At 39.4% G+C, this 25,748-nt stretch overlaps 1 protein-coding gene and 1 long non-coding RNA gene across 23 annotated transcripts in view; both read left to right on the forward strand.

Annotated features, from left to right (window-relative positions):
• The first annotated feature begins 3,087 nt into the window (after positions 1-3,087).
• Positions 3,088-25,748, forward strand: part of CADPS2 (calcium dependent secretion activator 2) — a 508,211-nt gene continuing 485,550 nt past the window's right edge. For all 22 annotated transcript variants that reach the window (XM_032276147.1, XM_032276144.1, XM_032276140.1 and 19 more), the window contains exon 1: positions 3,088-3,859. In XM_032276147.1, coding sequence (XP_032132038.1) covers positions 3,518-3,859 — 342 coding nt within the window. In that variant the 5' untranslated portion in view covers positions 3,088-3,517. The remainder of the gene's footprint in view (positions 3,860-25,748) is intronic.
• LOC116550260 lies at positions 8,499-25,587 on the forward strand. Its single transcript, XR_004268303.1, has 2 exons — positions 8,499-10,045; positions 24,521-25,587. It is a non-coding gene; the product is annotated as an uncharacterized LOC116550260 (long non-coding RNA).

The following is a 25,748-nucleotide window of genomic DNA, read 5'->3' on the forward strand; positions in this document are numbered from 1 at the left end:
CTCGGCTCACCGCAACCTCCGCCTTCTGGGTTCAGGCAATTCTCCTGCCTCAGCCTCCTGAGTACCTGGGATTACAGGCACGCGCCACCATGCCCGGCTAATTTTTTGTATTTTTAGTAGAGGCGGGGTTTCACCTTGTTGACCAGGATGGTCTCGATATCTTGACCTCGTGATCCACCTGCCTCGGCCTCCCAAAGTGCTGGGATTACAGGCGTGTGCCACCGCGCCCAGCCAATTTCTTTTTTTTTTGAAGGAAAATTTGTATTGTTTTATTTTTATGTACAGAAACCTAAATAGTGTACATTTAACCCAGTTTAGTGGCAAGCTCTTTAGCCTTTGCCTTTTTGAGCTTGACAATGCAAGCCACAGATTTGGGACCCAGGACATTGTCTCCCTAGTGACGGCAGATCTCATCATATCTGTCGTTGTAATTGGTCCTGACGGCTTCCACCAGCTTAGCCAAAGCGCCTTTGTCTTCCGAGTTAACCTGTGTGAGGGCGACAGTGGTGCAGGTCTTCCTGTGGACTAGATGTCCTAGCCTTGCCCTCCCCTTGATAATACAGTAAAGGACTCCCATTTTACGACACAGGGCAGGCACGAAGACAACCAGCTCAATGGGATCCACGTCTTTTGCAATCACCACCAGCTGAGCTTTCTTGTTCTCCACCAAGGTGGTGAAGGTGTTAACTCCTGCTCGAAGGACAGGTGGTCTCTTAGTGGGGACGTTCCCTTTGCCAGCAGCTTTCTTCTCGGCCCGGGCCAACAGGCTCTGCTTCTTCTGTTGCTTTGTTTCTCGTCTATACTTGTGGGCCAGCTTAAGTAGCTGAGTAGCTGTTTGGCGGTACAGGGCCTGGGTGAATTGCTTAATTGCAGGAGGCACTTTCAGCCTCTTAAAGAGGATGGCTCTCTGCTGCTGCAACCTGATGTAGCCGGGCAATTTCACAAAGCCGGTGAGGTCTCTTTTGGGCTGGATGTCCTGTCCAATGCCAAAATTCTTAGGCCTTTTCTCAAACAGGGGATTCACCACTTTCTTGGCTTCCTGCTTCTTCTGACAGCAGGGTCCAGAGCCACCTTCTTCCCCTTTGCCTTCTTTCCTTTCCGCATCTTGGGCGGCAGGAGGAGAGCAGCATATGTTAATTTCTTAAACTATGGATGTTTAATTAATGAACTGCTTAAACATTCTCTTTGTTGTCTTTTAGATATTTCTTTAATTTACGCCTCTTAAGCCATTTTTATCTTCATGGAGAAAACACTGTAAATGCTATGCTATTTTAAATATTATTAAAGGTTTTCCTGTGGGATCTTCAAGGCTTGGAGATATTTGATTTATTAACTGCCTTTAATGGGAAAAGAATAAGTGATCACATCAAGTAGTATTAATTAATAAAAGAAACTGAAAAATGTACCTATGGTTGGCAAGAAAAGGGCAGTAAAGTTGCTATATTCAAATCATACATTTATGTCCCTAGAAATTTTTATTAGTTTAGTAAACCTCAGACATTTAATATACTGACTTATTATCAGAGCAAAGTACGGCAGAAAATGACACTGTTTGAAACTAGAAAACTGTTTTGAGTCCTTATTCCATTAGGTGCTAGTTCTGTACCCTAAGGAAAGGATTCTCTAACTCTCAGCTTCCTTATTTGAACAATGGAACCTAAAATAGTGAGATAATGTATCTAAAGAGCTTAGTGCAATATCTGGTTCAAAGGGCAATCAGTAATGATATCACCTGCCTCGGAAGGTTATTACTTTGATAAGGATATGAGATAAACAATTTCACAGATCTTTGCAAAGTGCTAGATAAGCATCAGATATTAAGACAAATGAGTAAGATTGCTATTTGTTTACCTTGACAAAAATAAAACATTGCTTTTAAATACTCTGTGTTTGAGATTTCCTATTTCTTGGCAATTCGTGACAAGGCCACAGCGCTCTTGCTGAAGACCTTTTATTACTAGGGGACCTGTTAAAGATTAGGCAAAGGCAGATAGGCGAGACTCCTCTGGAGTAAGCGCCTCCTTGTCTTTTACCCTATGTAGAGAGAATGTCAGTAAATACAGGAGGAAAGTCTGTCTTGTGTACCTAACTCTATGAAAGTGGCCTGAAAAAGCTAAAACTGCTGTTTGACCTTTGGGGTAGAGGAGCTCCGAGCTGGTCGTTTATTTGCCCTGTGTTACTTCCACTGAGCTTTATCATCTCCTTGCCCACCTGGTGCTGCATACTCCACCTGGTGTTGAATGCATTGTTTTCCCTATTTCCCTCTCTGTCAGGACTAAGGACACAAGATACAGAATTACCACAAGAAACTCCTAGGTGGTTCCAGCACTAGGACTGAGAAATCTGCGCAGATAAGGCAGGCTTGTGTGCAGCTGCGAGACGCCCACTTGAGGCCAAAACCATCAGCGTCTGGTGTCCCGTGCCTTAGTCCACCGCGGGCTCCGGAAAAGGCTAACAGTGCTGGACACCAGGAGGGCGCTCAAATATCTGCTGAATAAATGTCTACACTACACAACTTGTTTTGAGTCAACTGCATCGCAACCCAGAAAATCATCGAGATATGTTTGAGCTGAATCAGTGTCGTTTGCACATATAAAATCTCCCTTGCTGTGAGTCTGCAGGAATAGAACAGTTTAATAAGTACGCCTCGTTTTTTCTTTTTTCCCTTTTCATTACTCTGACTTTTATAATTTAGGCTTCAGCATGAGCATCAAACGGCAGCAGAGCAGAGCGAGAGAGACTTTTCAAAGTCCTGTCGCAAAGCTATTTCGTGGTGAGGGCTCCAGTCCCTGTTTTCCGCGCTGGGGTTCAACCCTGGGCAGCAGGTTAGGGTTGGAGAGACGTCTCGGCGGCTCCGCCTCACCTCTGGCTAGTGAACAGTCCCTCCCCGGCCCCCATTCCACCTCCACCTGCGGGAGAAAAGATCCTAGGTGGTGGGGTGAGGGTACTTGGAGCAGCCCGGGTAGCCGCTCCCCGCCTTCGCAAACTGTGCGCTAGGGCACCAGGCGCCGGGGCACTCGGGCCCGGGCAGCGGTGGCGGCGCGCGCACGCGCACTCCGCGGACCCGCGCGGCTCCTCAACATTCCATTCCACGTGTTGCTTGTTGTAGGCGCCACAGGTTCCTCACCTGCGTCCGGGCGCTCGGGGCGCGCTGCCTCTGCCGGCGTGCTGCCTCTGCCGGCGTGCTCTGAGGAGCCGCTGGGTCGGCTCGCCCGGGCTGGCTGAGCAATTCCTGAGGCGCTCAGGCGCACCCCCAACGCTAACTCCGCCTATTCAATCCCTGCGGCTCCCCCTCTCCCTCTCCCAGTCCTCCTCCCGGCTCCCGCCCGCCCCCTTCGCCCTGGCGGTAGGAAACACTCCTGAATTTAACTCGACGTGTCCGGAAAGCCCTGGCCAGTTTTCCTTTCGTTCTGCGGCCGCTGCAGCCAACCCAGCGGCTCCCTAGGACCCGCGGGCGTAGCTGCGGTGGTGAGGCTCCTGGCGACTGCGGGCCGAGAGCCGGGGACCCCCGAGCACCATGCTAGACCCGTCTTCCAGCGAAGAGGAGTCCGACGAAGGGCTGGAAGAGGAGAGCCGCGATGTGCTGGTGGCAGCCGGCGGCTCGCAGCGAGCTCCGGCAGCCCCGGCTCGGGAAGGGCGGCGGGACGCGCCGGGGCGCGCGGGCAGCGGCGGCGGCGCGGCCAGATCCGTGAGCCCGAGCCCCTCGGTGCTCAGCGAGGGGCGAGACGAGCCCGAGCGGCAGCTGGACGATGAGCAGGAGCGGAGGATCCGCTTGCAGCTCTACGTCTTCGTCGTGAGGTGCATCGCGTACCCCTTCAACGCCAAGCAGCCCACCGACATGGCCCGGAGGCAGCAGAAGGTGAGTTGCGGGACCCGGCGCCTCCGGCCACCACTTCTTCCCGGGGTTTTCTCTCGGGAGAGCTCTGGGGCGCCTCTCGTCCTTCTGCGAAACGCAGGACGCCGTATTTTTGTTAGTCTTTGAGGCCAGAGGAATCTTTGGGGACAAGACGGTGCTTTCACCCGCTGGGTATGGGGCTGCAGCGGACACCTCTTCTCCTCCTCCCAGCCTGGGCTGGCAGGAGCTGTCAGCTCACCATCCGGGAGACAGAGACCCACAGCGCCGGCTGCGCCGGGGTTGCACCCGGCAGGCGCAGCTCTGGTCGGATTAGAATGCAGCTCCCATCAACTTTAATTTCCAGCAGCACTGGTGCATTCCTGCCCACCTAGCCCGGCGTGATATTGCTAGAACTGGGTTTGCCGAGGGTCTGAATGAGTGCTGTAGCTAGGCGAAACAGGTGGAGCCCGAGTACTTTTCTTCTGTTGGCTAGAGAGAAAGCTTCCCTTAAGAGGGGTAGAAATTTTCCTCAGTGAATAAAAAGCAAAGTTAAATTCATACGTTTCCTATATTGCCACACAGCCAGGACGTCAAATCCAAACACTGAAGAAGGCATGCAGCTTTGTAGAGTGGCTGTGGGTATTTGGGCAGGCCTAATGAATGAAACACACTATTACTGATGAAAGATAAAGGATTGGTGCATGACCACTTAATAACAAATGCTTTTGGAGGGGGGAGGGTAGAATGCCTTTTCTCCCACAAAAGGTAAGAAGTTTGTTTCAGGTGAAAGGTCGGCCAACTTTAGTTTCAAAACAAGAACCCAGTTGTCCTAAGTGGTAATCTAGGAAATCTTTTTAATAGAATGCTGAATATGTAGAAATGGGTAACAGTTCCCTCAGTTTGTGACAAGACCTGGAGATCCAGAAAGATTGTAGTTTGCTTAAGGCGTACCTAGCTGCACAGACATTTGTTAGTTTTCTGAAATATTAAGTGTGTGAGGCATTTTTAGAAATTTGCAGAGGTTTTGAATTGACTTTATAACTGTAGTTCAGGGTAAATTCAGTCTGCCTACACTCTCCTACCCTTATTTAGCTAACCTTTGTTTTTTGAGGTATGATTGACATGTAAAAAGCTATACATACCAGTCAATCCTAACTGTTGGTGGTTTCATAGGTGTATAAGTATGGAGGTAAGTGTACACTTATGAAACCACCTATAGTTAACACTGTTGTAGGCTTAAGATCTGCCCTCTTAGAAAAAAATTTAAGTGTTCTTACCCAACTTTTTAAAACACACACAAACTGAGCAACTATTTTGAAATCATTTATTCTCTGAGAATGCTTGCGGGATATTTCCCTAAGTTGGAGACTAGTAACAGTTTCTTCAGCTAACCTAACCTTAGGTATTGAATCACAGAATGTTACAGATGGAAGAGATCTTGAGATTCTAGGGAGACTCCTCATTTTGGAGAAGAGAAATAGGTCATAATAGCATTTCCCAATCTCAGACAAATTGCCACAGAGAAAACCACCATTACTCAGGTAAGTTTTGAATGCCCTGTGGTGTTTTTGTGAACCTGCTACTCCACTCCTGGGTGAATCCTATACTTCCTAATCAGTTGCTCCAACTGAGTCTGTTCTGAGGCAGTCACCCATGGCCTCTTCTCAACTAAAATTTTGTATATGTTGTGGTATGAATTCATATCATCCAATCTCTAGTTTTACCATTCGTATTGCATTTAAGCTTATTTTTAATGTATTCAAGTGTAAAAATAATGTTTGGTGAAATTAAGACACTATTTTCTCCTGGTAATTTTATCCTTGAAGATGCTTTTGCAAATTTACTACAAGTTGATTTATACTGTGAATACTTGTTGCATTTTGTTAATGAAGCAGACCCTTCCTTGGCTGTTCAAATAGTGCAGTTTTCTCTGACTCCACCTGTTTAAATATTATGTTTGTTCAAAATTATTTGAATTGGCAAGCAGGTGCATTCACAATACCACCGAGGAGACTATTGTTATAACCTTATCTAGGCATTACCAAAGATAATTTCAAACTACAAAAAAAAGCAAAACATCACATATATTCTATGAAAAAGATAATTAGAATGCTTAGGAATTTCCGTACTCTAAATGCTGAGAGCATTGAGCACAGGTTAACTTTTGTGAATTACTTTCATTTTTTTATTAAGACGGATGCCACATAGCCTAAGCATTTATTCAATCCTCCCCCACTTTTTAAAAAAATGTGCTGCTTACTAAAGGGAGTTGAAGCAACTCTTGGCAGTCTGGTTTCCTCCTAGGGCAAGATGGAATGTGAATTTAACTATGTTCATGTGAATTTGATGCACAAGCTAATAAGAAATGCCAAAACTTCCTTGAAGTCTTGCATTATACAGTTAGATTATCTAAAAGAAGTACCAAGATAATTGCAAAATCACTAATTATTGTACATTTTATTCTGTATCTTCAAGTAGTCTGGCATCCAGTAAAAAGATTTAATAGCTTAAATTGTTGTCATTGAAATGAATATTGCTGCTTACTCACTTCTCTCAACTTTGAGAATTTAGAGACTCAGAAATTGAGATCTGAAAGGGTTCTCACTTTATGAAGAAAATTAATCACAATGATAAGAGCTTTACCCAGGAGGCCAGGACTCAGGTTTCTCATCAAAGCCCTTTCACTATTACAGCTGGTGAGTTTCTATGAATCAGAGCCGAGCAGCACTGTTATTTATTTTTTTCACTTGGCTGAAATGGTCCACAAAGTTAGTAAGAGGTTGTGTCTATGAGCTATTCGAGAAAGCTTAGTAGCATTAAACGCAGTTAACTAAAACACAAATTTCTTTACTTTTGTCTAGAATATTTCCATTTAGAGGAATAATAGTGGTCAGTTTATGACATTCAAGCCCTCTGATTGTCCACTGATGGCTTTACAGAAAATTCTGGGGGTGCATATGGGGTAGACACTGTGACAGAGTGCCTTTCCAGGTGCTACACCTCCTAAGTGAACGTATCCAGGGGTTCACGCGTGATATGAGTATGAACTAACAAACAGTGATTTAAAAATGACGTCAGTAGTGATAGTGCTTGAGTCTCTAATGCTGATTACCTTTGTACCACCCCGATGCTAACAGTAATGATGATTAACTTGGGATGATTCTAGCTCTTTGGTTAAAGTTAGGATCAGTCTTGAAACTAGAAAAACAGTAATACAAGTCAGGTGCTAATTAATAAAGGCAATTTGTTTGTTCGACTTTTGAAAAACATTGAGACCTCAGAGGAAAAAGTAACAAAAGGATTCTTTGGTTTGAAAGTTAGAGAGACCCTAATAAGCATCATGACCAACATAGACGCGATTAAGTACCTTTACTCATAAATCTGAGTTCACAGACTTCAAGTCTAACTTTGTAACTGTATTTAAGATGTATATGACTTAAAGTGCTGATGGCTTTGGTTAGTCAGAATCTATCGCTTTCTAGTCACTGATTGCTCTTCTCATAAGTTTAGTTTTTGTTTAGTTATTTTTTAACTAGAAATAATGAAGAGGGGATTAAAATGGAAGCTACCAAACTTCCATATGATTCATATATCAATGAATTTTACGTTTCAGTGTGTGTCCCCACTGTAACCACACTGAATTGTGCCTTATTAAACCATTTTGTATAATCACTCCTACCACTTGGCATAGTTTTCTGTAATAATTCTAAGTTTGAGAAATGTATATAAATAATACTATGATATTGCAGATGGTGGGGAAGTAAACAGGTAAAATTGATCTGGAGAAGAACATTGTGGGGAAGTAGTATTGGGTGAAATAATACAGCTCCAACTCGCTCATTTGAATGTTCTCTACTATAAAGTGGCCACTTTTATCTCCCTTTGGACATAGTGGTAGTTTCTGGGTTTTATTTTGTTTTCATCTTCTGACTACTTAGGTGATGTCTATTGTATATATGTAAGTGTCAGATTCAGTCCATGCCTTAAATAATTAATGAGGTATAGGATGGAGTAAAGATAATATAAAGGCAATGTGAAAGTCTTTTACTTTTCTTTGGGAAAGTGGGAACTAGTGTTCCTAAACATGTTTTGAGACCTGTGAGATTCACTTTATTCGCCATAAAAATGGTAATACCTGTTGGTGTAGAACTAATGACTTCAAAGTGACACGTTCCCAATGTTTCTAGCAAGCCCCAGAGACAAGTTAGCAGTTTTCAAACCCCATGGTTTGCCTTTCTTTCTGGCCTGTAGGTTTCCAGCAGATCTGATGATAGTCTAAAACGTCATACTCTTAGGGAGATGGGATGATTTATCTTTTGTGCTCCTTGGGCTTTGATACATTATGGTGCAAATACAGAAGGGATTGCTTGTATTATTTGCTGCTTTTCATTATAGGGAATACCTTGCCCTGTGGGGAGTGAGTTGGAAATAACATATTAAAGTAAAACCTCACACTGGACTTAAAACAGTATCTCAGGGAAAATTGCTTGTTGCTTTGGCTGATTCTTTTAACCTTCCACAGTGTATCCTGAGACCACAGCACTTAATTTGGTGGAATGAGTTGTGCTAATGAGAACTCGGACAGTTTAAGTGATGTTGGCATTTGCTTCTTTCCTTCAAAAATGAAATCAGCAGCAATTTTGATATATACTGACTGCTTATAAAGTGAAATAAAATATTTTAATGGTGTTTTTTTCCCTTTTCAGTTTTGTTTTGCTTTTAATGGAAACAGCTCTCTTTATTCACACTCTCACAAAATAAACAGTACAGTTTGTAAGGTCGTGAAAGACTTTCAAAACAAAATAAGAAAGCTGACTGCCAGATTATAAAGTTTGGGAATTCTGAATGGAAAATTATTTATCATTTGCTAGTGAGGTAGGCCACTTTTGACTGATTGTGCTACTTTATATTAATTTCAAATTAATCGAGACCTTTGGGAAGGAAGAGGTGGCTTGCATAGTCATGTGACATTGATATTTCAGTTTTTAGGCTAGGAAAGACTTAATGATTGTAAATACTGGACATATCAATGGGACAAATCTCGTATTTTCTAGAGTTTGAAGAGCATAATTCAAACATCAAATTATAGAATTGTTGTTCAAAATCTGTAATATTTCATTTAGTGATCCCTGTGTTTCAGTTACCTAAATTTTTGATTCGATATTCTTAATGGGGAAAAAGTGTGATTCTTACCTTAACTGCACATGAAAATCACGTGGGGAACTTTAAAAACAAGTCCATTATCCAGATTGTACCCCAAGGTAATTCAGTCAGTCTCAGGGGGTATAGTGTTAAAGGGTCCCAGGTGATCTCAGTGTATAGCCAAGGCTGAGAACCACTGTTCTAAAGAGAAGGTAAAGCAAAATGGCTTGTTTTCACCTAGGCAAAATGAAAGTATTTGCAATAACAAGTGAGATTAGTGAGTAACTAAGCTGGCATTCCATGTGCAGAAAAAGGTAATAGGGGTACTCTAAGGAACCAAACACACAATATTATAGAGTTTGTGCAGTCAATACAGTGGAGACGCTAGTGGATATTTATTTAAACTTCTAAAACATACATAGGTGATATGCTGGAGGCTTTTAAATTATATTCACAGTAATGTCATTTATTCATTATAAAACTATAGATAACTCACCACATCCGCAACAGAAAATATATGTTGAATGCTGAGGGTAAGCATGTGTGTTGCTTTCCATTCCAGAATGATCTAGGAAGAAGAATACTGTGAAATCTCCAAGTTGGGGCTGACACTAAGTAATTCCTAATTGAACAGTATAGTTCACAAAGGTCCCACAAGACCGTTTGTGGGCAAACTGTTTCCTCAGTGTATGTAGTAATAATGCATACAGGTTTTCCAAAAGTAAACTTTAGTTCTAACATAATTGTCTTATTAAATAAAGTAATTAAAATGACAATTTAAGTTTTGATGTTCCAAAATTATTACATTAGGTGGACAGTAAGGAAAAACTTCCATATTCCTCAAATTTTATTAAAAAGGTATGTAGTTGGTTTGCTTTTGGGAGCCTTTTACTTTGTACAGCGTTACTGATGCTCTGCTTTTTGAAATTTTTATTATAACACTTTGTAGATGTCGTGGTTTCAGTATTTTCATCTTGCAACCTTCAAATGTGATGGATTAGTGATGGATTTTTATAATGAAAATGTTATGGGGCAAAGAGCCTGAAATTTTAAAGGCTGTCTTTGTGAGTTGGCAAGAGTGGAGTGCAGTGATGTCATCTTGGCTCACTGCAACCTCTGTCTCCCGTGTTCAGGTGATTATCGTGCCTGGGCCTCCCAAGTAGCTGGGATTACAGATGTGAGCCACCATGCCCAGCTAATGTATTGTATTTTTAGTAGAGACGGGGTTTTGCCATGTTGGCCAGTCTGGTCTCCAACTCCTGGCCTCACGTGATCTGCCCACCTTGGCCTCCCGAAGCACTGGAATTAGAAGCATGAGCCACCATGCCCAGCCTGCAGCCTGACTTTTGATGAACCTCTACTTTCATTACTAAGATTTATGGCCCAATTAAACATGAATTATTTCCTTGGTAAACTATTTATTAAGCCCTTATTATGTGAATTTAACGCTATCCAATATGTTCTAAGGATATAGTAAGAAAATAAAGCAAGCAGAAATCCTTTTGTGGGCTAATGTTCAATAATTATAGATTGCATGTCTGTAAGTTTATTAATTCTTTTTTCAAATTACCATGTAATTTTAACTTATGAAAACTCTGTATTTTAATTTCTGGTGTGGTTAGTTCCCTCTCTTCTATGTCAGAATTTTTTTACTAGTATCATTCTTCCTTCCCTTCCCACTTTTTAAAACTGGTCCACTAGTATAGCATCTTTGTTAGGAAAGCACTGTCTTCCCAGAGCCTGGGCTTCATCTTCTCACTCATTCACTGTGTGAACAAGGCACTTCATATTTCTGGGACCTGATTACTCCTTTAATAAAATGTGGGTAGTGACTTCATAGGATTCCTGTTGTGATGAAATGATATGATGCCTGTAAAGCACATGCTCCTGATTAGATGCTATTGTTTCTAGTTGTTAATTAAACCTGTTTGGGAAACAATGATACTATTACTGTATTTAGCCTTGCAGGAGCATATGATATCTTCAATTGGTCAAGCCTCTTGTTTTCATAACTTTTTGTTGTTTTCATTATATAGCTCTCTTGCATTTATAATCAAGGTAATTTTTATATTTTGTATTTTTTCTTATTGTGACATCTTTTAAAATTATCTCATTAGGGATAAATGGGAAGCTTTTTAATGTTACAACCAGTCATTGATGGTGCTTAATGGTTGTCTTCAGTATTGATCCTTTTAAATTTTCTAGGTAGGCAGTTGAATCATCTGTTGATAGTGATGGCTTTCGTCTGGTCCTGTCCAGTAGCGATACCTCTTTTGTTTCATATATCACCATACTCTTTAGAACAGAAGAGTATTTGTACTTGTTGCCAAAACCCTTGTTTTGATCCAGTATTCGTTGGGGAATGTTTTTGGTGCTTTACCAGTGAATATACTGTTGGTTAGGATTCTTGGAGAGGTATTCTTTATTGTTTATCCTTTCTCAAAAATTACATTAAGAAGATAAAATATATCAAGAATGATGCTAAATGTTATTAAATTCCTTTTTTGTATTAATAGCAGTGAATGCCTAGTTTTGTTTTACTGATATGACAGATCAGATTACTACACCTCCTATTAGTAAAGCATATTTGCATTTCTGGGGTAATTTCTACCTCATTATGACTGTTTTTTTATACATCTTTGAGTTTGAGTTTCCTGTACTTTTAATTCTTACATATATATTCCTAAGTAAAAGGTCTATCAATAATGGTGTTAACAGAGAACATTTTACCTTTATATGTGCTGTAGAATAGTTTTGTTTTTAATATGTAAAGCATCTGATACATGGAGTTTTGAAAGAATTCACTTAAGAAATTACCTACCTCCAGACCTTGTTTTCTTTAGCCTATTATTTTTTCTTCTTCAAAATTAAAATATGATTGCATGATTTCAATAAATTGGCTATTATCAGATATATTAACATATATAAACATATTTTTTACTTATTTTTCCAATATCTTTTACGTTGCTTTAAGTCTTATTTTAGATTATACATACATGTTATATGCATGCAATCACAGCATTTTGGGAGGCTGAGGTAAAAGGATCACTTAAGCCCAGGAGTTGTAGACCAACCTTGGCTACACAGTGAGACCCAGTCTATACAAGAAATAGAAAAGTTAGGCTGGCATGGTTACTCATGGCTGTGGTCCCAGCTACTCAGGAGGGTGTGGGAGGAGGATCACATGAGCCCAAGAGGTCAAAGCTACAGTGAGCTGTGATTGTACCACTGCACTTCAGTCTGGGTGACAAAGCGAGACCCTGTCTCAAAAAAATAAATGCTGGATTATCATTATTATTTTTGACACAGAGTCTAGCTCTGTTGCCCAGGCTACAGTGCAGTGGCACAGTCCCGGTTCACTGCAACCTCCGTCTCCCAGTTCAAGCAATTCTCCTGCCTCAGCCTCCCAAGTAGCTGGGATTACAGGTGTGCACCACCATGCCTGGCTAAGTTTTGTATGTTTTAGAAGAGACGGTGTTTCACCATGTTGGCCAGGCTGATCTCAAACTCCTGACCTCAAATGATCCGCCCACCTCAGACTCCTAAAGTGCTGGGATTGCAGGCATGAGCCACTGCGCCTGGCCAGATTCCCTTTTTTAAAAGTTATATCTGTTAACTTGATAAGTTCTGCTATTTTAGAAATCAGTAGTTCATATCCTTTCTTTATGTTTTCCTTAGGGTTGTCTTTTGTTGTTGCTTTTAAAGAGGACCAGGGGAATGGGAGAGAGCCATGAGAGAATGGTTCTTTCATCTAGCTTCTCTTAAGATTACTTATTTTTTGTGTTGTAATAAGATAATGAGAATATATGAAAGCTATGAATTTATCTCTGAGTACAGTTTGGCATTAGTCCTTATGTTATAAAACATTTTAATTTAAATATTCTCATTTTAGATTTTACTGTTTTCCCTGAATCAATATTTACATATTTAATCAGAAGAGTGATTTAGAAATTTCAGTTGAAAAATTTTTTTTCTCTTTAGTAATGGATTTTCAATTTTATATTGAACAGATAATGTTGCTTATGGCACATAGCATTGTTGTATGTAATTTTTTTTAATCACAAATTAGTATACTGACTTGAAGATTAAAAGTTTGCTATATATCTAATAATTAACATTATTATAGTAAGCATTTCTATTACTTATTTTTGTCTTCTTTGACTAAATCATCTTACTATAATTGTTTTAATTTATTTTGCATTTCTAGCCATATTTAATTCATATGATTTGAGTCCAGTCTCTTAGTTGTGTAAAGATTCATGAGTATACGCTTACAGTCAATGAAAAGTAACTTCCTTTGATCCATTTAATGTGCGTGTGGGACAAGGATTCTAATTTGTTTAGATTTAACATAATTTTATTTTCTTTTGGTGGAGTTTGTCAGAGATATTGAAAAGTATTCATAATTTGTATACACCCACACTCTTAGATTCACCTAGTTATGTGTATAATATAAACACGTATGTACACATACGTCTTCAAATGTATACATACACTTCTGGATTGCTTTGTATCGAGGAAAATTATGCAACAATTTTTGCCTAGTGTATGCTTTAATAAGAAGGTTTAAACACTTTATTAGTCATCAGTGAGGTGTTTAATCTTATTTCCTGTTCAGTGTTTTTTTTTTTTTTATTTGTTTTGTGCCTTTTGCAACATGGACTCCATTTTTTTTTTCTTATATATATATATTTTATTGTACTTTAGGTTCTGGGTTACATGTGCAGATCATGCAGGATTGTTGCATAGGTACACACATGGCAATGTGGATTGCTGCCTCCATCCCCCTGTCACCCACATCTGGCATTTCTCCCCATGTTATCCCTCCCTGACCTCCCCACTCACCCCCAGCTGAACCTTCCTTGCCCCACCCCAACAGACCCCAGTGTATGATGCTCCCCTCCCTGTGTCCATGTGTTCTTATTGTTCAACACCCACCTATGAGTGAGAACATGCGGTGTTTGATTTTCTGTTCTTGTGTCAGTTTGCTGAGAATGATGGTTTCCAGATTCATCCATGTCCCTACAAAGGACATGAACTCATTGTTTCTTATGGCTGCATAATATTCCATGGTGTATATATGCCACATTTTCCTTGTCCAGTCTATTGTCAGTTGGCATTTCGGTTGGTTCCAGGTCTTTGCTATTGTTAACAGTGCTGCTATGAACATATGTGTGCATGTTGGACTCCATTTTTAAAAACATATATCTGGGAAACAGAAATGCCAAGTACAGTAGGTGGGTTTTGCTTTCTCAAAAGATCGTTCTCCTTAGGGAGGCATGTGGTTGCCTGTGTTTAAGAACACTTCTGCTCTCCTTTCCTGGAGCTAGGGACATGTAGGGTGAAACAATGTAACTCTTCCTCTGCCTTATGTTTGTGCTTACTATTCTGATTCAAATGGCAGGATACATGTGTTTTAAGAGGCTATGTCTCCAATTTTGTGCTTGGGTTGTGAAGTCAGTGGACTTTCCTCTGGAAATTGGATTACAGTTTTATCTTTAGTCTACAATGTTGTTACCCTATTTAAAAAAATTTTTTTTCTGGTTCTGCATGGAATTTTTTAATAGAACATGGGAAAAATAAATTCTGCTACCATGAAACCTGTATTCTTACTAGTTTAACATATTTCGGAAAATACATTCCAAATTTTATTTAAAGAGATGAGAGCCTTAATTTGGTTCTCTAGAAAAACTAAAACTAAAAATACTGCTTAGTTAAAAAGGCTTACAAAATGCTGAATATCATCAGAAAAAAATCTGAAATGTAACAAGACAACTTTAGCCTACACTTTGTGAAGCTCTTCTTTTCTTAACCAGAAGGATTGCATATATTCTCAAGCAGTAGTAAGTAGGGAGATTGAGGTGAAGCCCATTCTTGTTCCCTTTTCCTTGCTTTAACTACGTCCACTCTCTTTTGACATGTTTTACATCATAAGCTTCTGTATAAAGCCTTCTTTGAGAAACAAAGGTTTCTGTAATGAATCTCATTGTTTTTGACTGGAACACCTGAAACAACAGAGAGGGAGGCCAAAATGTTCAAGTAATTATGAAAATTTAAAGTTATGTGGTTAAAGTGTGCAATACCATAAGAATTCCTGTAAAGTTTGATGACCAAATCTTAGAGTCCTAGGCTTTGGACTTTATTCCTTTTCTTTCCTTTAAATCACCTTACAACACAGTTTAATCCACCACAGATCCTTGTATAAGAAGCTGAAATCTAATAGGTGAGATGCTAAGTTTGTGATCTTTCAAATAAAGAGAGATTTTTACAAGTCAGCTGTTTGGAGCTCAGGGGAGAGATTTGGGTACAAGAGTTAAATTTGAGTGTTGACATATGGATGATGATTGAAGCCATGGGTTTGGATGAGGGAGTCCAGGGAAAGAGAGTCTTATCAAGGAGAAGTTTTTAAGGACCGGTCTTAAAGAACTACTGGGTTTAAGACAGGAGAGAAGGCTGTGCTGGAAAAGGAAATGGAGAAGAAATAGCCAGATGTATTAGAAGAAAACTAGGATGGTCCATGTCACAGAAACTAATCAAAGAGCTATTTAACAGGAGGAGAAGAAAACAATGTCAGGTACTACTAAGTGATCAAGTAAGATGGGGATTGAAAATGTCAATTGGATTTAGCAATATGGAGATTACCCTAACATTGGTGACCCAAGGAACTCATTTTAGCTTCCATTTCACACAAACCACATTTTCAGATATTGACATTCCTAAACTGTATTTTGTATGCTGAATCCAGCCTTTCTTTCTTTAGCTGAAGAACAGCTTGAGTTATTACTTGGTGGCTTTCCTGCTCAACAGTTAAGCTTCAACAGTGTTGCTCTTTTTATATCTCTTTTTTTTTGGGGGGGGGAAGGAGGAATACTGTATAAATATAAATGTACATATATGTATTTGTTATGCTTTTGTTTTATAATAATGAATTAAAAGTTGATAGTGATAAGCATATGTTTTGAATGTGGTACCACTGAGGCCAAGATCATGAAGTATTCTGAAAATAGAAAGTCCTTGACATTGAGTACTTATTAAGATTGGTGGTTTTTCATTACATTTAGGAATGAAAAGAGAAAACTCAACATGTATAAATGCTGGAATACATAAATCAAAAAGTGGGATGAAACCAGGGTATAATTTCTTTTTTTTTTTTTTTTTTTTTAAGCACTGTGGCAATCTTTCCCCTCCTCCATTGTCCCCTGTCTTTGACTCTTCCATATTCAATTTTCTGTCTTATGGGGACCCTATCTGTTGTAAAGGTCTACTCTTCTTTGTCCTTTCTAAATTGCTGTATCTTCATCTGTAAAATGATTAATACTTGCTTCAGTGAGGTGGTGGGAAGATACATAAAATAATTTCTGAAAAGCTCTTAGTACAGTGTCTGACATGGACTATATCTTCAAAAAGTTTCCTCTTAACATTTTGTAATAATTTACATTCAGGGGAAAAATGTTTCCTGCTATAAAGCATATTGCATTTAATCAACAAATATGGAAGCAATATTTGAATATATTTCATATGGTAGGAACTATTTCAGGCACTGGAATATAGACTTTGGAATATAGACATGGGCAAGATAGCCCTTTGTATTTTTAGTTGACAAATAATAATTGTGTATATTTGATACAATGTGATGCTTGCATCTATGTATATATTGTAGGATGATTCAGTCAAGCTAATTAACATATCCATCACTTCACCAACTTATCTTTTTGTGGTAAGGATGTTAAAAATCTATTTGTGTACCAATTTTTGAAATATACAATATATAATTAACTGTGGTCAGTCATCATGCAGTGCAGTAGATCACTAAAATTTATTTCTCCAGTTCAACTGAAACTTTGTACCCTTCGATCAATATCTCCCCTTTCCCCATCCCTCCCACTTCCTCCAGCCTTTGGTAGTCATATTTTTACTCTGTTTCTATGCATACATGTTTACAATTATTATAACTTTTTGATGAATTGACCCCTTTATTATTATATAGTGACCTTCTTTGTCTCTTTTTACAGTTTTTGACTTAAAGTCTATTGTGCCTGATATGTATAGCTATCCCTGCACTGTTAGTTTTAATTTGTGTGGAATATTTGTTTTCTTCCTTTCACTTTCAATCTGTATGTGTCCTTAGAGATGAAATTAGTCTCTTTTAGGCAGCATATATAGTTGGGTAGTTGCGTCTTTTTTTTTTTTTTAATCCACTCAGTTATCTGATGACTTTTGATCAGAGAATTTAACCCATTTATTTGACAGGTAAGGATTTAACATTGAATTTTGTTAATTATTTTCAGATTAATATGCATTCTTTTTTACTCTCTTCTTTTGCTGTGTTCCTTTGTGGTTTGAAGATTTCGCTATGGTATGCTTTGAATGCTTTCTTTTTTATCTTTTGCGTATCTACGAAGGGTTATTGCCTTGTAGTTACCATGAGGCTTCCATAAAACATTTTATATTAATAACTGGCTATTTAAAGCAGATAATAACTTTGATCACTTGCACAAACTCTATACTTTTACTCTTCTCCCCTTCACAATTTATCATTCAAGACACATTTTGTATCTTTTATTGTTTGTGTCACTTAGCAAATTATAGCTCTAGCTTTTAATAGTTTGGCTTTTAATTTTTATCCTAGAGATATATTTGGTTTTCACACTGCCATTACAGTATAAGAGTGTTCTGTGTTTTATTACCTACTTTTATCAGTGAGTTTGATATTTTCATATTGCTCCTTAGTGATCTTCTTCTTTAGCATGAATGACACATTTTAGCAGGTTTATTTTTTTTTTTTGTAAAGCAAGTCTAGTGGTGATAATTTCCTTTAGCTTTTGTTTGTCTGAGAAAGATTGATCTCCCCTACATTTTTGAAGGACAGGCTTACTGGGTATAATACTATTGGCATTTTTTTTTTCTTTTAGCTCTTTGAATATATTATCCCATTTACTTCTGGTCTTCAGAGTTTCTGTTAGAACCATCTTTCCCAGACTTGGGAAGTTTTCTACCATTATTTCTGTAAATATATTTTGTGTTCCTTTCTCTTTTCTTCCTCTGGTACTCTGATAATGCATGCTTTATTCACTTGATGATGTTCCATAATCCCCTAGGTTATCTTCACTCTTTTTCCTTCTTTTCATTTAGCTCCTCAGATTGGTTGATTTCCAGTGATTTTGTCTTTAAATTTGCTAGTTTTCTTTTCCTCTTGATCTAGACTGCTATTCAACCTCTCTATTGAATTTTTGAGTTCAGTTATTATAGTCTTCAGCTCAATGATTTCAGTTTAGTACTTTTTAATATGTTTTATCTCTTCATTGAAATTATCATTTCTTCTTCTTCTTACTTTGGTGAGCATCTTTATGACTGTCCTTCTGAATTCCTTGTCTGGTAAGATATATATCTCCATTTCATGAGCATAAACTTCTGGAGATGTATCTTGCTTTTTATTTGGAATATATTTCTGTTTGTTAATTTTCCTTGACTCTCTGTGCAATTAGATAAGAGAACCACCCCTTCCTGTCTTGTTAGAGTGGTCTTGCCTAAAAGATCTTTCTTTCCACTTAGGAATTCTGTGTTCTAAGCTCTTTGTGTTTGTCCAACCTGATGTCTTTTCTCTTAGTGGCTCCCAAGGAATTAGAGAGTGTCAAGTCATGATATTGCCTTGAGAGAGGTGAGAGAAGACAGTCCCTTGAGATGTAGCTGGAGAGGCTGGAATGTTAACTGTACATTTCTGTTCCTTCTTTCCTTGCAGAAAAGTGGAGAGCTGGAGCTTATCCCCCACTCATTCTGCCCTATACCAAGAAGCAAGTCTGAAGAAGAATCCTGTACTCTTGATCAGACTGTTCACTTTTATTCTGGGGTGATAGCTGCTGAAGGTTTGCAAGTTTAAAAGTCACCTTTGGGGGCTGGGTGTGGTGGCTCATGCCTGTAATCCCAGCACTTTGGGAGGCCAAGGTGGGTGGATCACGAGGTCAAGAGATCGAGACCATCCTGGTCAACAGGGTGAAACCCCGTCTCTACTGAAAATGCAAAAGTTAGCTGGGTATAGTGGTGCATGCCTGTAGTCCCAGTGACTTGAGAGTCTGAGGCGGGAGAATTGCTCGAACCCAGGAGGCAGAGGTTGCGGTGAGCCGAGATTGCGCCATTGCACTCCAGCCTGGGTGAGGAGCGAAACTCCATCTCAGAAAAAAAAAATGTCACCTTTGTTCTCTGTGGTCTGGGAGACCAACAGTGTAGAGCTCCATCAACGTCAAGAGCTAGGTGATTGAGGAGTCAATTACTCAGATGAAGGCTGTAAAAGTTGGAGCACTCGATGCATGCAGAAACTACTTACAGGGAGAGGCTGCAGATACAGATTTATTGCTGCAGCAAGTCAGAGAAGAAAGATCAAGGAGTACCCACTCTGCTATTAAGGCAAGCAGAAGTCTCACACTATTCTAGCAGGAAGATATTTCTAGTTGGGAGTTATCGTTGAAATGAGCCAGGGAGAAAGGCACAGAGTGTGCTCACTTTTCCCTTCAGGCATGAAGAGGTCCATTCCCCAGCTTCCTTCCAATGAGAGATTGCGGGACTATATCTCAGAAGCAAGCCAGGAAAGAAGGCTCAGAGGCCCCACATGTTTTTTTTACAGAGAGATTTTCCATGAGTCTGGAATTGTCCCTGGGGCAAAGGGAATGTCGTGCTTCCCATTTAGACTCAAATAAGCTTATTCTTTATTTACTATGTAGGTTTATATAAGTTGGGCTGATCTTGGGGGCTACAACTGCTGGGAATGATCATGCAGTTGAAACTCCCTTTGTTCTTTGTGGTTGAGGGAAATCATCTGATGCCCTCTCCCTGCCATTCCTCAGGCATGGTGATTTAAGAGCAAAGCCCTTCAGCAGTGACTCTAAAAGTTGGGCAGTATATATGTCGTGCAAGACCCTTACCCTTTAGGAGTAAGCTGGAAGTTGATATTTCCTTTCTATGTGTTCAGGGCAGAGTTAGTGTACATGTATATCTCAGCTTTTTCTACCCATTTTGACATGGGTATTTCCTCAGTGGTCTGGTACACAAGAGTCTTTCAACTGGATTCTGACTTTCTCTTGGAAAGAATTGATTCCTCACTGTGTGAGAGGAAAGATAATCAGGAGCCCCCTATTTTATTGTGTTGCTTATTGAAGCTTATATTCTAATAGAGGAGATGGGTAAGGAACAGATAAATGCATATATATTCCTCCTGAGGGAGAATGACTGTGGGATGGGGTTTGGTGTCAGTGGCTATTTTAGATAGGGTGGCCAGGGCAAGCCTCTTGTAGAAGCAGGTAGCTGTTGATCAGGATTAAAGTGAAGGACTGAGCCACTTAGAGATGGGGGAGGAAAGAGTATCCAAGATAGCACTCATGGCAAGAATAAAAAACCCTGAGGTGGCATAGAATAAGCTTTTCCTATTAAAAAAACAGCAAAGTGGTGTAGGATGGCTAGCATGGTGTGAGAAGAAGAAAGTGGGAAGAATTGCATGTGGAGAGGTATGCAGAGGCTAGCTTATATGAATTTTTTAGGTTGTGGTAAGATGTTCAGAATTTAGGTGTGCAGGGAAGCTGTTGGAAGGTTCTGAATGGTTTCAGGATTGATCTGATTAATATTCTAAAAAGATCCCTTGGTCTGATTTGAGGATGACAGTGCTGCTAAATGGTACAGCTCCAGGATTATTTTTGTTGTTTGTTTGTTTGTTTGGTTTGGTTTTTCTTGAGACAGTCTTGCTCTGTTGCCCAGGGTGTAGTGCAGTGGCACAATCTCAACTCATTGCAACCTCCACCTCCGAGGTTCAAGCAATTCTTCTGCCTCAGCATCCTGAGTAGCTGGGACTACAGGTGTGTGCCATCACACCTGGCCAGTTTTTGTATTTTTGGTAGAGATGGGGTTTTACCTTTTTGGCCTGGCTGGTTGGGAACTCCTGACCTCAGGTGATCCACCCACTTCGACCTTCCAAAGTGCTGTGATTACAGGTCTGAGCCACTACACCCAGCTACCAGAGGCATGGTTTATATGGAATTTAAGGCACCCTCTTAGAGTTCTGCAGTCTTGAGAATAGACTGTAGGAGCAAGAGTAGAAGGAGAAAGACCAGTTTGGAGACTGTAGCAATGGTTAAAGTTTGAATAGGTGGTAGCCTGGAGATGATATAGAATATAGCCAGAAAGTATTTACTCAATATTATTTAAGTTTATAAATGCAGTAGGGTAAAACTGCTATTTTGAGATTGTAACATGGCTAAACATGTTTAAGCTATTTCACTAAAATAATAAATATGTTTTTGTGGTTAAGTCTTACAGAACTTAATATAGAAAGCAACAGTCCCTGCCCCACTTTTTCCCATTCCCAGTCACATACCTAGAATAAACTATTTTAACTATTAATGTTTTTAATTATTCCAGAAAATACTTCCAACATCAAAAAAGATACCTACACCACTTTTCTTCTTTCATTCTTCTTAGACTTTAGCCATTACAGTACTTCCTGCAGAGGGTGCTGAGTGGGGAGGATTTAGCTCACTCACACAAAAATCTAGCTCCCCTTTCTTCTACTTGGGATATGGTTATCTACTACTAGTGGACCTCCAAGAGGTTCTCACATTCTTATAAGCAACAGAATTTTTAGTTGGGTAAATGCTGTGTGGCTGAAGTCTACATTTCTCATTTTCCCTTTCTCCCGTTCACTAACAATGGGACTGAGCATGATTGTCTATAGAAAATGTGGGTCAATAACAACCCTAGGAAAGACCAGCTTGGTTATTTCTACCATGCGAAATAGGACCAGGTTCCATAAGACCATCAGTCTTAATGAGGAATTGCAGAGGCAATATTTGTTTTTACAGAAGTCAGGGACAAGCCAGAGACTGCTGATACTTCCCTGAGGAGAGTAGAAAGTGAGTCCTTGCTGGAATAGTAGCAAGAATTAGTTTACAATTGTTACCTCAAAAATCTGTCAGTAGCTATCTGGTGACAGTCAGGGTCTCACATTTGTCACAGCAACTGTTCCATTGCAGCTAGCTATAGCCAAGACTTGAGCTCAGTCTAGTGCGGTATCTTAGTCTGTTTAGTGTTGCTGTAAAGAAATACCTGAGGCTGGGTAATTTATAATGGTAAGAGATTCTGCAGACTCTGCAAGAAGCATGGTGCTGGCAACCGGTGAGAGCCTCAGGCTAATTCAACTTATGTGGAAGGTAAAGTGTTGCCAGTGTGTGCAGATATTACATGGTGAGAGAGAGTGTGAGAGGAGATGCTAGAATCATTGTAACAACCAGCCCTCATGGAAACTAACAGAATGAGAACTCACCACCCACCACAGGAAGGGCATTAATCTACTCATGAGGTGTCCACCCCCATCACCCAAACACCTCCCATTAGGCCCCTGCCTCCAACATTAAGATCAAATTTTAATACAAGGGTTGATGGGACAAACATTACAAAGAGAAGTGATGAGTATACACCTATGGGGCATTTCCTAAAAGGGAAGAAATGGTTCCTGTCTGGTCTCTTTCCCTTTCCTACTGGCTGGAGTATCAATGTCAGTGTGGTAGGAGTTAGAGCAGCCATTTGGACAAATAGATTTTGCTACTTATTGAGAATAACAGAGCTACAAGTCGGAAGGAGTCTAGGGCCCATATCTTAACTACGGTTTGCAGTGTAATTTAAATAGTATATGTATCTCCTTGTAATTTAAGTAATATACTTATCCCTTTATGTCTTATTCCTTCAGATAAAGACATTATGGCCTTGCATTTCTTGCTGACAGTGTTAATTCCCTACTTGATAGTCATTTTCTCTACTTCTTTCTTACTGTAATATTTCTAGCCCTACGTAAGATACTTGCTTTTCTAACTTTCCTGAGAGCTACAGGTGGCCATGGACATAAGATTTTTTTTTTTAATTTTTTTTTTATTTTTTATTTTTTAGACAGGGTCTTATTTTGTTGCCCAGGCAACAAAAAAGTGCAGTGGCAATTTCATGGCTCACTGAAGCCTTGATCTCCTGGGCTCAAGCAATCCTCCTGACTCAGCCTCCCAATTAGCTGGGACACATGCCACCACACCTGGCTAATTTTATTTTTGTATAGTTTTGGTGTATGACAGAGAACACGTTTTTAGCCTTGCTGTCTCCATCCAACCTCTGGAGTTGTAGCAATCATATTATGACTCTGAGGAAAATACTAATGGAATTTCAAAGGTACTGGCTCAGACATAAGAGAGTCTGAAACAATTGCCAAGAGTATCTGCATCCCAGACTTATTTTTTCTGGAGGTTGATTGTTTTACGTTCTGTAATCCTCCTAAGGTTGATTATTTTATGTTCTGTAATCCTCATGAAGATCTCTATACTTTTAAGTTATTGATTCTACAAGTTGAAAACCTCCTAATGGAGCTTATATGGTCAAGATCCACCACATTTGTCTGCACGACATATATGTTAGTTTGAACTACTTTGTAGTTTTAACTTTTTTTCTTCCCTACCCATCTTGTCTTCTTTCGTTGCCTCCTTAAGTTGTTCCAGATTATAAACCTGGTTCTCAATGGGACTATTAATACTCCCTGGCAGAGATTTAAAACATCTGGGGGGGGGGTGATTTTAAATTTTCCCAGCAACTGGGCATTGCTACAGTATTTAGTGGGTAGGGTCCAGGGATTCTAGAAATTCTGAAATGCACGATGAAGACTTATTCTTCTTCTTACATCACATCTCAGTCACCTCTTAGTCATTATGTAGGTAAAAGCATGTTCATAATTGTTTGAGCCTAGAAATAATTATTTACTTATACAATACAAAGTATATTTTATATGATTTTAATATATGGCAAGTTTTTGAAAATGTGTAGAAGACACCCAGGTAGATTCAGGAAAGACTGAAATTTTTTTATTAGCAACTTTTCTGAGAATTGCTCACTGTTTTGAAAATTAATGTCACCACACAGCAATAATGGTTGTGATATTTGTTTTACCAATACAGAATGCTCGTATCAGCCTTCGTTTTTGGTTGTCACATTCTTCTTGATTTTATGGCTATGTACAAAAACTGTTAAGCCCTTATTTCAAAATATCAAAAAAAATAGTGTTGACAGCATTCAGTTAAATATTGCTTAACTTCCCCTAAACCCAGACTTCTTTATAAGTGGGTGTACACATCTACTTTATCTTCTTGACCAGTTATATCTAAATGTTTACATATTAAAACACACGTTATTTCACTTATTTTATTGTTTATTTCAGTTAGGATAATGTATTTATTTATTTACCTGAAAATATCTGTGCAGATAATTTAGCTATACATTACATTCTGGATAGCAAAAAGAGTTATCTTTTTTAAAAAATCAAAGGGGAGCATATTGATTATTACTGAGTTAGGGTCCAGCAGAAAATAGTTGTCACACTCTAAAGAGCAGTTCACAAGTTACAGAAGGTTGGGCAATATTTAGGGAACCAATGAGGGGTGGTGAGTCATTCAGGAATTGACTATAGAGGGAAGCCCTTACTCCTCCTAGGCCTCAGTGGGCAGACGGGAGCTGTGGCCAGAACTGAGTGAGAACTATAGCCGAGAGAGAGGCTTTCCTATGGAAGCTGTGGTTTCTAGTGAAGCCTCTGGTCACTGTCCCACCTTCTGTGGCAGGGAGGGATCCAAGGGATAAATCTCCCGTCTTCTTTCTCTTCTTTCCTCGGATTATGTGATGACATTTCACCAAAAGGGAAACCAAAAGGGAATCTGAAAAGGAAAAATGTCTACTGTTAACTGTTTCTTAGCCTCCCAAGGCACAGAGCAGAGAATAGAGAAGAGCGTGAATTTGAGGACCAAGGGAGAGTATCCAGACGTGGGATGTTGTGTCTGATTTAGTTTGAGAATCACTATTCCAAAGGACAGCAGTAATGTCTTCATTTTTTGCCTCTCTCTGCAGATATATCCTTCCTGTAGCCTCGCTAAAGCTTGCTCTGAATTAGTGTTTGGACAGCAGGCTGAGTTGCCGTTATTTTTTTCATAATTCTTTTGAATTGGAGCCTCTGTTTTCTAATCTGCCACCTTTGTAGGAAATAGTGTGTGATAAATTTTCTGATTCTATGCAGTTCTAAAATTTTCCTCATTTTAATGGGGAAATTGGCTAGGCATAGAATTCCAGGTTGAAATCATTCTCCCTCAGAATTTTGAAGATACTACTCCACTATCTTCTAGCTTCTAGTGTTGCCAATGAAAAACATGCAGTCTGGTTTTGTTCATTTTAAAATAAGTTTTGTTTTGAATGGACACATAACAATACATATTTATGGGACACATTATGATGTTTCAATATATATGCACAGTGTGTAGTGATCGAATCAGAACAATTAGCATATCGATAACCTGAAACTCTTGTTATTTCTTTGTGGTGAGAAAATTAAAAATCCTCTCTTCTAGCTATTTTGAAATATATAATACATTATTGTTGACTATGGCAAAAGTGGACAAATAGGATTACATCAGATTAAAAAGCTTCTCCACAGCAAACAAAAAAACAGAGTGAAGAGACAACTTACAGCATGGGAGAAATTATTCACAAACTATGCAGCTGACAATGGTTTAATATCCCGAATATGCAAGGAACTCCAACAATTCAATAACAACCCCCCCCCCAAATAATCTAATTTAAAAATGGGTAAACAATCTGAATAGGCATTTCTCAAGACATATAGATGGTCAACAGATATATGAAAAACATGTTCGGTGTCACTAATTATCAAGGAAATGCAAATGAAAACCACAGTGAGCTATTATCTCACCCCAGT

Source organism: Sapajus apella, unplaced genomic scaffold (assembly GCF_009761245.1).
Source record: "Sapajus apella isolate SASKATOON/1434 unplaced genomic scaffold, GSC_monkey_1.0 scaffold7, whole genome shotgun sequence".
Classification (NCBI taxonomy): Eukaryota; Metazoa; Chordata; class Mammalia; order Primates; family Cebidae; genus Sapajus; species Sapajus apella.